At 39.3% G+C, this 11,995-nt stretch overlaps 1 protein-coding gene across 4 annotated transcripts in view; it reads left to right on the top strand.

Moving 5' to 3' along the window:
- The first annotated feature begins 667 nt into the window (after positions 1–667).
- The window catches only part of LOC575608 (IgGFc-binding protein), a 29,046-nt gene continuing 17,718 nt past the window's right edge, over positions 668–11,995 (top strand). For all 4 annotated transcript variants that reach the window (XR_970911.2, XM_003724451.3, XM_003724450.3 and 1 more), the window contains exon 1: positions 668–970. Coding sequence is in view for 3 of the 4 variants with exons in the window: in XM_003724451.3 (XP_003724499.1) it covers positions 895–970 (76 nt within the window). In the remaining variant the exon portion in view is untranslated. The remainder of the gene's footprint in view (positions 971–11,995) is intronic.

Raw genomic sequence — 11,995 nt, 5'->3', positions numbered from 1 at the left:
TTCCCGACAAATATTATGCAACTCGATTCAATACATAATTCGCATGATTAAGTTTACTTTTCGCATAGACCTAGCTTTAAAAAACGGGAAACCTGATATGAAAGCGATTATGCTAGCTGATTGCCTAGTGTTCAATAAATAATCTTCCTCACATTCAGTAACATTAGAATTAGGAAGTTCTATAAAAAAATATATATTATATTTCATCGACAGCACTTTTGTCGATCGAAACTAAATGGAACCTAGGAATAGAGAGCCAAACAATTACGTCAATTCAGATATTTTAGGAAGCTAAAACCCCCCATTAATTGGGCTCCTAACATGTGTCAACTAATACCGGGAACTTGAATTGTATTTTAAAAATTCATTTCAATTTATCAGTGTTTTTATTCGAAGATACGAAGGACACTTTCTCCCCTCTTTCTCTACAACTTCGTCTTGATCGAAAATTGTTAACTTCCTCCCCAAGGCCACGCCCCTCAACCTGTTCTAATGATTCATATGCCGAGTGATTGATGTGTCACTTCATCCAATCAAAACGCAAGAAACTTTTCTCACTCGTCACGGATTGGCCCGTGTCGCTTTAATGATATGCTAATGACCCGGGTCAAATGTCGTCATACGCCGGTGATTCACATACGGAGTTGATTATCTCAGTGTAAGATTTATGCGTGTTATGCGCAGCGATCCAGTAGCAGAGAGGGGTAACGAATTTTGAGCAGGCGATCTTTTGAACGGAAGTGTAGACAGAATAAGGCATTCTCATACATTCGCACTTTGACGTCCAGCCTGTGCAGTCAAGCCGGCGATTTTCATCTCAATTTTTATTTTTTGTTTTCTGCGGAACCATATTTGTTTTACTCCAGCCCTGTGGAAGATTTCTAGGATTCAAAGATGGGTGTTATATTCTATCTCACCATTGCGCTAACTGCAATGTTAGCGACGCTATCTCAAGCCCAACGTGCGCAAGGTGAGTTAACTTTGTAAAAGGGAAAAAAAGTTTTACTAAAGTTCTCGCGAGAGAGAGCTGCATTCCTTCCGGGACAATGACAATTATATTCCTTAGCTTTTTGGTGGGAGCATTGCAACTTTTTGTTTGTGGCCAATGTATTCATACCTTGATTCTATAGAAAGACGATATGAATGTGCCTAATCTAGGGCAAGTCCGTCTGCTGGTCTGTTTCATACAAGTTCAATCTATTGGCATGATATTGATAGGACTCGATTTCAAGAGGAAATTATTGTTCTACTTTGGTGGACTAATGCAAATTTACCGAGGATTATTGTTTGATTTAGACATCAGGAATTATTACAATCGGTGTATTGCAAGGCCAACTGTAACTTTCTTAGTTAAAATTACCTACATGTATATTATTTTGGTCATTGGGTATTTAATCCGCTGTTTCCCGATCTGTCAGTCTCTACCCCCCCCCCCTACCCCCTCCCCCTCTCTCTCTCTCTCTCTCTCTCTCTCTCTCTCTCTCTCTCTCTCTCTCTCTCTCTCTCTTCCCCTCCTCCTTCTATCTCTCTGTGTCTATCTAATAACTCTCCTTTGCAACGCCACACGAACGCATCACATCGGCCAATCCATAGCGCCTGAATTTAATTGATAACCCACCCATCCCAACCACCCCACCTTTTCCCCGTCATACCCCTATTTGTCTTCCTTTGTCGTTAATTATATTCATATTTTACCACTGTTTCTAACTATTTGGTGCCCTTTTCCTGGTTTTTCTTAACAAAAACAGTCGTTGTTTGGAACTGTTATTTTACCTGTCTGCAAACCTTCTTCATGAACGGAGGGTGAAGGGTTCGCAGCGGGTTTCAGGGGCAGCGGTCCTAAACGATTAATTTCATTTTGATGAGGGTGAACTAGAATGCCTTCTTTGCGTGTATGAAGAGATCTTTCGAAGAGGAATGGAAAACTCATGATCCGCCCCACCGACCGACCGTACACAACATCTATCTGCAACCAGCGTCATTTTCGATTAGATATCAAGATAGTTTTCGCCGCATTTGTCCAGTGGACTTGGTCTTTATCGGTCCAGACATTGAATGCCTCTTCTATCTGGTGAACAGATCAATGTGTTTTGATTGAGATGGAGTTGGTTGAGCCATTATATATGACCTTAATACAGTTTGCGCCAGACGCTGTTTGTCAAAACTGTGTCAAATTTCCAGCTTATTTCAGCCAGAATAAAATATCATATACAAATTTAAGCAAGACCCAAATGCGAATATCGAATACCAATTTTAATGTAGCTTTTCATTTACAACATTTCTCACCTGCATGCAGCTTTGTGATGAATATTATCATAATAATATCAATTGGTAGAGATCGTTGGGTGTGAAGAGCGAAAGCTATCATTCTCTACGTTTAAGTATAAAACCATTCTTTCCAGTAATTTCAGTCGGTAATATGAACAGACTCAAATCAATCGTCAAGACAGAATTAAAGCTGAAAATATCCGTTTAATACCATACCAGGGGGTAGAGAGATGCATCAATGGTAGTAGAAGCATATGAGGGCAGGAAATGCTTCGTTGAATTTCACCGGAAATGAAATGGAGAGGAGATGAAATAGGTATCATTAATGCCATTGCTAGCAGAAGGTTACGGTAAATAACAGATAATATAACGTGATGAGTTTATAATAGGGTAGGAGAGGGGTTGGATTTTCGATTGGGGGGGGGGGGGGAGAAACTAAATGTGTCATCAGAATGATGGATGGTAGTGAATGTTAACCTGGTGAGCGGTGCACATGCTTTGTGATATGAGGGTGAAGGTGATGTGACACATCACGTGACTGTTACTAATAGATTGATCGGAGGAAACCTTGGGTGCAAAAGAGGGCGTGTAATGAGTTAGCATCCGTTTGAGGCTCACGTTCAACGAGTTTTCCCAAATATTTAAGCTCTGGAATATTGCACTTATGTCCACTGTAGCCTCTTGTTTTTAATTGAATGTGAAGTGATGATATTCCATCTCTTACCTAGATTACAAACAATGTATTTTGGTTTTCCTAAGATAAGTAAGAACCAAATGAGAGAGGAGGAGGAACAAAGTTGAATGAACTGTGCATAAAGATAACATGCTTGAGGGATCGTTTGAATTCGACATCAATTTTCAAATGACCAGTACTTTAAATGGATTATTCTGCAGGGTGATGAGAAACAGTGATACAGTACTCGCTCTTATATAGTTGTACGTGTTTATTATACATGTACTCTCTCATTGCCAGAACCCCTATGCTTGAAAGGTCACAAATAGCCTGGTAACATTCGTACTTTCTCAAAAAATTCATACCGCCGGGTATGAAGTATTTTCCCATTTTTGCCTGACTTCCCAATTCCTATGTCCGACTTATTTCATAAACATGCCACATTCTCTGCATTCTTCTGCGATGATGCTTTCTCCCTCCATCTCAATCTCCATCTCTCTCCCTCTCTCTCTCTCCCCCTCTCTCTTTCTACCCCCTTCTCTCTCCATTTATCTGTCCATCTCTCCCATTTCTCGCTCCTTTCTTAATACTTCGATATTTCTCTCTCTCTCTCTCTCCCCCCCCCCCCTCCTCTCTCTCTCCCTCTCTCTCTCTCTCTCTCTCTCTCTCTCTTCCTCTCTCTCTCTCTCTCTTTCACTCTCTCTCTCTCTCTCTCTCTGTCTCTTACTCTTACTCTCCTATTGTTTTTATTCCAAATATCTGAAGTCAAGGTCAAGCAGGGCATACCCTTGGGCGATATTTATGGTTGTTTCTCGAAAAAATACGATTTTTAATGCGCAGCGTATCATATATCGGCAACTCTCACCCGTGTGTGGCCCACTGCGGGGTTAGTTTTACCCTCCCTAAGCGAAAGACTCTTTTATCCCCCATTTACCTGTATACCTCCAGAGTCGAAGAATAAAAATGAATAGATTTGTCACTGAAAGGGCTCGGATGATGATGATGATTGACGTTCTATCGGTTAGTTGTAATTCTTTCCTAATTCCCTTCTGATTGCTGTTTCTATTGGAACTTTCTGTCAACATCACCAATAATCAAATGTCATCCACCATCAAGCAAACCTGTATTAGGTAGGCATCATCCCTGGTCGCATAAAACTACCTCTTGAACAGGTGAATGCTTTATTCCTAGGACGATATCAATGCGCATTTTTTCATTAACCCATATTTCCGAGGTTTCTTTTCTTCTTTCGCATTAAACCAATTAAAATTTTACCAGATTGTCGAAATGTAGTCATTCTTACTCCCCGAGAGGATCGAGGGGGGTGGTAATCCTAGGATCTTAGCCTTCTCTCATTCAGCTTCTTGTCTTTCAATCATGTTAGCAACCTTCTATGTCGTATATTGTGTCCTTCATCAATTTTTTCTTCCTTTATTCCCTCCTGCCATCATTAAAAATGATACCCTTTTCCCACTCTCTTCATATGATGTTTAAGGTCGTCTTAGATCAAGTTGGAAAGGGGGCTTAAATCCTGTTTATATCCGTCAAACTTTAAAAACCACAACCTAGGCAGCTAAGCCAAAACCCCTTTTTCGATCTTTTTGTATTGTTTCCTTTAAATATAAGAAATTCACACTCAATAGATAACGCGGGCCTCAAAGCCTAGCTTAACGAAAAATATGAAAGGGTTAATATCTGTTTCTTTAGGGGGCAGATGCTCTTTGGAGGGAGGGAACAGGTGTTCAAGTGCATGGTATGGGGTGGCACCTTTTCCAAATACAATTCAAAATGAACGGGAGATGCTCGAATGATCATTACTTGTGTTGTTTAACACAATTGGTAAATGTTATCTGGCTTTTTGTTTGTCATCATTTTGTTCTAAAATATAGTTTGGTTCATGTGATAATTTGTGATTATATACTACCTATCGTTGATACCTTTTGCAGATATTAAGGCACAATCTATGTGTAAGATCTATCTAAGTTTGGGCCTGTAGAATAACAAGGGGTTTAAGAATTAAGAGGAGCGGCAGCGTGAAGGAATCTTCAATTTGTGGCGAGAGTCGAGAGGAAGAGGTTATGAGTCAATAATTATTGGGCGAGGCCGCCTGTTTGATACAGTAACATTTTTTCTTAGTAATTCGAACAGACAGAGTGCTTCAAACACCACCCGCATGCTATAAAATTGTATTTTATGGTAACAAATGTTATCTGGAATCTATCGTCTAGAATGCGATTTGTGCCACATACTTCTATGAAAACATTTTTATATCGTTATAATGTTGTTATGCTATACGAGGGTCATTTTCAGTTACCGGTGTCCTGGGCCGCAGGGAAAAAAATTTCGTCTCAACTTTGAAAGGATTCTGAAATGGGGTGTATGAAGTTCAATGTTTGAAGTTCGTACCTTTTTAAATAATGCAACATAAGGAAGGAAATGTCTCTTGTTGACAGTCGGAAGACGAGAAAATAACGCCGACAAAGAAATCGGAATTACACCCTATTTTCTTCACCTTTTAGACCAAATATAGGCAAGCTGACAAAAAAAGATATCAAGTTCCGTGTCTCGTGCCAGATCACGAGTAAAGTCATTATTCATTACATGTTCCCTTTACCGAAATGATGCCAACCCAATCTTTACATAAAAAGCAGACGATTTACGGAAACTGTATTTAGCTCTTTATTCTGGATAGTTGGTGAGTGTCCAAGATCGTGATGTCACAATGACGTCACAAATTGAGGAAAGAACAGGTACCGAAATTCCCAATGTGCGTATACTTAGAAATGATTAATCAAATTATCCTGGATTTTAATGAAAGGGGAAATTAAAAGACATGTGGGGCCTTCATGGATAATAATTGATGCACACTTGTGACTATTTTAGATTTGATCTGATATCAGTTTGGGGAATGTGTGAGGGACTATAGTATTTTGAGAAAATAAGGAATTGGAAACTCGAGCTAGTCAGCTTTTATATCACTATCAGAATCCATCGGAGGTTAGGCTCCGATGAAGTCCTAACAAAAAACCATTAGGGCACTAATGGATGGGAGTCAGTGAAGTGACAGTCTACTTCTGATTTCAAATTTTCTGAATTATCTTCCATAGTATATGTATTATTATATATAGGCTCTCTTACCTTTCACTATATTTACCCAACATATTGCAACTTGTAGGTAGCTATTCTTTTAAGCGCCCCCCCCCCCCCCCCGTAATGCTACCTTCTACCATAAACCCCATTTTTAATTTCACGAGGAAATTGGAGGGCCATCTTCTTAGTCCCAAGCAGGTGTACCATGCCTGTCATGCCATCATCCTCCACCAAGTACAATTAGCATTTCCAAGAAAGATTGTTTACTAGTGCCACTTTCTCTCCATTGGTATAACATTGAGGGGTTCATTACATCCTGTTGTTGTTTACCTTTAGAAAAAACATCTACACGTGAAATGTCGTCATTGTACGTGGAATCTCGTCATACTTGTTTATGATTTATAGTTTGACCAAAAAAGTGATAGTTTCAAGGGCATCAAGGGGCCATATTTTTGTGGATTTTGACAGGGGGGTCACTTTACAGGAAGTTGGTAACCTCAGTCAGTGACCTCGTCGAGAGGCCTGCATGCAAAACAAAATATGCAGTAGAGGAGGAAGTGTGAAACTCTCTATTTACTTCAATGAGAACTTCAAATTGAAAGTGAAAATAATTTTAAATTGAAAATAAAAGTGCCTCGATTGTCCAGCTAACGTCCAAGTTGTAGATGTACTTTGGCTATCTTACTCCATTGGTAGAACTTGAGAAACGAAGAGATTATGAAGACAGATGTATCTTTTAACTCACTGAAGGATTGATGGTCTCATTATAGTGCCAACACGGAGAGCCCAACCCACTAATCACCACTAACGTGGGAGCATCACTCTATCATGGTCGAATTGTGATTTCTTGCATTGGCTTAGGTATACGGAAGGGGGCACGGGAGCACGTGCCCCCACCCCATTGAAAAGCGGGGGGGGGGTAGGAGAAGAGTGAAAAGAGAATATGAAAAGAAGATTGTATTACGCACCCCCCCCCCTCCTTCCTCCTACCTTCAACATAAACCAATAGGCCTTGTCAATTTGAAATTGATCCATCGAGAAAGACCGATGACCGCGACCCCCCCCCTCCTTTATGGTGTATGCAGATGCCCCCTTATTTTTTGGATCCACTTTAATAACGTCTTACTGGCTGACATGGGATAGCATGTTCGCACAATTAGAAGTTATTCTAGATCCTAACCCAAGAATAGATAAACAAGTGGTCAGTATTAAAGCCTTTTCATAATCAAAAGGGTTCACAGAAAAATATCTTAAGGGCATGGTTGTTTTTGTACACACAAGTGTGTAGATCGTGTCGTTACCATAATTTGCATGACCTAGTTTGGGGTGTTGATGTAACACTTGGGAATTATCAACGTCTTTTTGTTTTTAATTGGATCTGATCTGAATTCACTTCGTAGGCTTGTGCTGGTAGGGTAAATCAGAGATGGGCTCAGGGTTTTCAACAACTAAAAAGAAGTGGTACAATTTGTAAATCTTTTCTAACAAGATAATTAAAATTGCTGTCATATTTTTAGATTATAATTAACAGAAACAAAATTGACAAGCGAGTAAACAGACCTGAAAATTACGAGAGAAAAACCCACAATATTAAAAGTGCATTTTGTTTTGGGTCGAATATTTGGAAGGGGGTACATTGTTTGTTTTTATTTTTGATAGGGACTACGCCATATTAGTTTTAAAAGAGGGCACGTTCTTGTTATGCACCCCATCCCTAAATCTACCAGTGGGATGAATGCGCAGGTTTACTTTCGTCAACATAAAGTTTAAACTGTTTTGAAAGAAATTGTCTCCCCTATTTTGATCTTCACGAAAGGAGCAAGTCTCACCTTACCTTCACTCCATGACCAAGACGGGCACGTCTGGCATCCAGTTAAACTTTGATTAGATTGGTATATTATAGATAGAAGAAGCATTATTGATGAGCTGAAGATAGCACGTGTGTCTGTCACCATCAATCGTCGGTCGGGCGACCATGACGTTCGGGGTTATTTTTCACCGTCTACAAAGTCCTTAACACATCGAAACATGCTTCAGACTCGGTTCACATTTGACTAGTGAAATGGCTTTAAAATCACCGAGGCAAAGTAAGAACGTGTAAATGAATGGCAGGAGGTTTTCTAGATCGCGAGTGAAAGAGGCTTCTCCTCATTAGAACATCGTGGGACTGTAACAGGTAAAAGGAGGAAAGCTCCAAACTTAAAATAAACAGTTCATTATGTTTACATAAAAACATACAGCAAACTTAACCTACATGCTAATGAGAACCGTATGCAGATTGAGATATGATTACAAGAAGAGATGAAGAATTCACATTTAAAACAGTCAGTCCCCTGTTAATAATAACTAGGCCTTAGTTGTGTAATGTTGTTTCCACGGAGAGGAGGTAGTTATCGGTCGACTGCTTATGTTAACAACATGGTAATAACATTATGTATGGGTTAGAGTGGAAGATAGCTTGTGGGCCTACTTGAAATAGAATCACAGAGTATAGCAGAATGACGTCACACATCTCTGGCCGAATATGGAGCTTAGCACCAACTGTAAATCACTTTGTAAGAATATATGTATTCATGAGAAATGGGTATACATTATTATCCGTTTTGCCCCTTTGGATGGTTCATAATGTGACGAAATCAAATAGATACATTAAACAGTACGTTATTAATGTAAAGTTTTTGCACTGGTTCAAAGGAATGGTGCTAAGTTTGATTATCTTTGATTGAACTTGTCACAGCGGCAGACATCTTAACCCGTTCCCTGCTCATTCCCCCATGCCATATGGGTTTATGTAGGCTGAATACATGTAGCATCCGATGCCCATGGGTATTGGGCTATGAAATCTACAGAAGATGGGAAATAATGACTATATAATGAGGCGTTTCTAATCACCAACGACCTTCGACACCCCGTTTCAAATCCTCTCCCCTGAATCAGGATTTGTATTATCATCCATCACTAACCGGCCTTCAGTGTCCTAATCAACCCTTTTAATAACCTAGAAAGGACGTGCACATGTTTCCAATGAAAGTCCATCACAACCAGTGCTCAGTGTTGAGAGATGTGCTGTCTTGGTGTTCAAGAAGGTTCATGACATTTTGGCCAGTCCGGCCGATCTAAATTTATTCTATATTTGCCTACGTCTAACTCTATTTCCCTTAGCGTTGATTTATGCTCGCCATTAGTCTAACCATGCCAAGTTTCTCATTATCTCTGTATTTTTTTCTTTCATGCCCTTTGCAGTAATGTCCACGGTCTGAGTAACTCTGAGTAACTCTCCACTTTTCTTTCTATCTATTTATCTTTATCTCGCACCCATTAATGCCCTCTGCCAAAGAAATAGTCTAAGTTGTCTTTTGTCCACAAATGCACTTAGGAAGCTTAAGTGAACACAAAACTTGTCGTTGCTCATTCGGTCCATTCGGAATTACTACTCATTTTCTGTTCTTTCTCACCACATTTATTGTTGTACAGTCATTTACGGTTTCATTCTTTTAGGTAACATATCCATAGTTTATCAACATCAGAATTGTGTTTTTAATTTTTTAATCATATATTTTCGTATACTAATTGATCATTTTCTCTTCAAATTTCTCATTCCTGTTTGTCATTGTTGTAATTGAGCGTGAGACAGCGAGCTACTCCAAATGTCGGTATCCGGTGTCTTCCCATTATCAACCGGTTCCACACATTTTAGCTGTTCATCTAATATTCCCTTTATTTTCCTTCAACGCTTAACACATCCTTCGATGACGATCAATGAGATTATAATGGTTTGACATACGCTGTTTAATCGTACGTGACCTTTAATGATGGATTTTGCATGGAATCGCTTTTAGATTATACACTCTTTAAAATATTTGGTTAAAATTTACCCAGGACGAGGTATCCAACAACCTTAAGCATTTTCTTTACCCAACTTAAGTAGCATATAGATCAATAAGGGTAAAAGTATCGTATTATTACTCCAAAATGGGCATACACAGTTCACGGCCAAATACAATATATTCCACGTATCCAATTATAACATTTCGATGCTCTCGTTATTTCCTAAAAGACACAATCATTCGCATTATCATGCTCTTTCTGTCAGATCGGAGCGAAACTTGGAGAAAGATTAATGGCAGATGTATGTGACTTTGACCATAAACATTGCCCATGGCCCAACTCAGCCGCTCGTAAAATCGTGCTCTTTGTAAAGTTTAGGGATGCAGTCTATAAGGAAGACGAGGTAAATTTATTCCCCCCTTTTCGTCTCGAGCCTTGCCTCTAAGTCACTACCTGCCTCCAATTTGTAATTTCCTGTTTTTAAAAATAGCCCAGTGTGTCCTTCCGAAAGGCAAGAAGAGAAAAGGGGTGAAATTATCTATGACAGCAAAGACCTAACTGGTTGTATCAGTTGGTATTATATGTGATTAGGTGCAACATTCGATAATTTCGATATGACTACGAACGGATACACGAATTCCCAATTAGAAGTATGACGTCATTTTACCAAAAACAGCAGAAAAGGGGAGGCCAGTCGAAGAGGGGGTTTATATGAAATTACGTGGTTATGTTCATTTTAGTAATTTCCCGAAATAATACGATTTTCTGTTCTGTTTGTTCATGATAGAATAAAACACAAAAACATTGAATTAGTGACATAATAGTGCACAAATGAATACGACAAAACGTTATTATTTTTCGATTTATCACACATGCAAAACAAAATTAACACCATATTCGTCATTGGTTTTCTGTAGATCACCCGGAAACTTTCCTTACTCTAGCCGTATAGGAAAAAGAAGTAAACTAGATTTTTTTTCTCCCTCGATCCAATCTTGTGACCGATGCTTGTAGAAACAAATAATAATATCGAATTCGGTGGAATTTATCATCCATGCAGTTTCCATGGTAATTGGTTGAAAACCGTATAAGAGCATAGAGAATCCTATCTATCTGACCTGCATTAAGATCAGCATGTCGGTATAACGAGGATACATGTAAACCATGTTAAAGCAGGAGATATTAGTTTACTGGCCACCGGGGGGCTGTCCGCTGTGTCTTGAGGCAGATCGATCGTATGATCAGTGGCTGCGAGGGGTGAGTCCCTTGAGACTATGGCTCCGTTACGTTTTCGTAGCGTTCTATCTTACAATTCCCTGGCTATACCTCTTTCACACAATGGCGATTTGATCTGAGGCAGAGTCGAGCCTTACCTCGAGCAATGGTAATGCTGTAGGAGCACAAAGAGAAAGAAGTATCATCGATTTGGTATAATGGTTTATTCTTATCCTTCTCTAGATGATGGTTATGCCCTCAAATCATAAGCATTAGCCATTGAGGCTTATCAACGTTAATCAAAAATATTATGTAAATGTTACTACGTTAATATTGTCTGATTTTCATTGTTGTCAATGTCAATATGAAGCACTGGACCAATATAATCGTGGAGAATTTTTTTTAAAATAATTATTCCAGCGATGATTAACAAAGAGACAGATATACCGAAAAGCGGACGGGCAGACAGGAAAAATAACAGAGAAAGCAACTAGATAAACGATATATAGAAGGGGATATATTCATTTCATGGCACCTAGTACTACTACTGTATGATCACTTTAGCTTGAATTTCACCTCCGACCCCCATGTCAGCTGTTCTCCCTCCTTATCCCTTTCACCTCTTCTTATAATAGTTGGATCCTCATATCATATTATCCATATTGTACGATATGTGCTGTCTATCTAGTATCATATTCTTATATCCTTGTGATCTTGACAAGCGACAGAAGACAATATGTGCAGACTCATCGGGATTGACTCATAGGGGCCCAACCACGAGAAGGTACTCGCTCTGTAGTTAGTTTAGGGTAATCGTAATCATCTGCTCCAAGCCCCCTCTCGACATTTACGTCATCAATACGTGAGTTGATTTATATTTCCAGTATTTAATACATTAGAGTCCACAATTCATGACAACAG

Source organism: Strongylocentrotus purpuratus, unplaced genomic scaffold (assembly GCF_000002235.5).
Source record: "Strongylocentrotus purpuratus isolate Spur 01 unplaced genomic scaffold, Spur_5.0 spur5_scaffold_7, whole genome shotgun sequence".
Lineage (NCBI taxonomy): Eukaryota > Metazoa > Echinodermata > Echinoidea > Camarodonta > Strongylocentrotidae > Strongylocentrotus > Strongylocentrotus purpuratus.
This window is presented reverse-complemented; position numbering and strand designations above follow the sequence as displayed.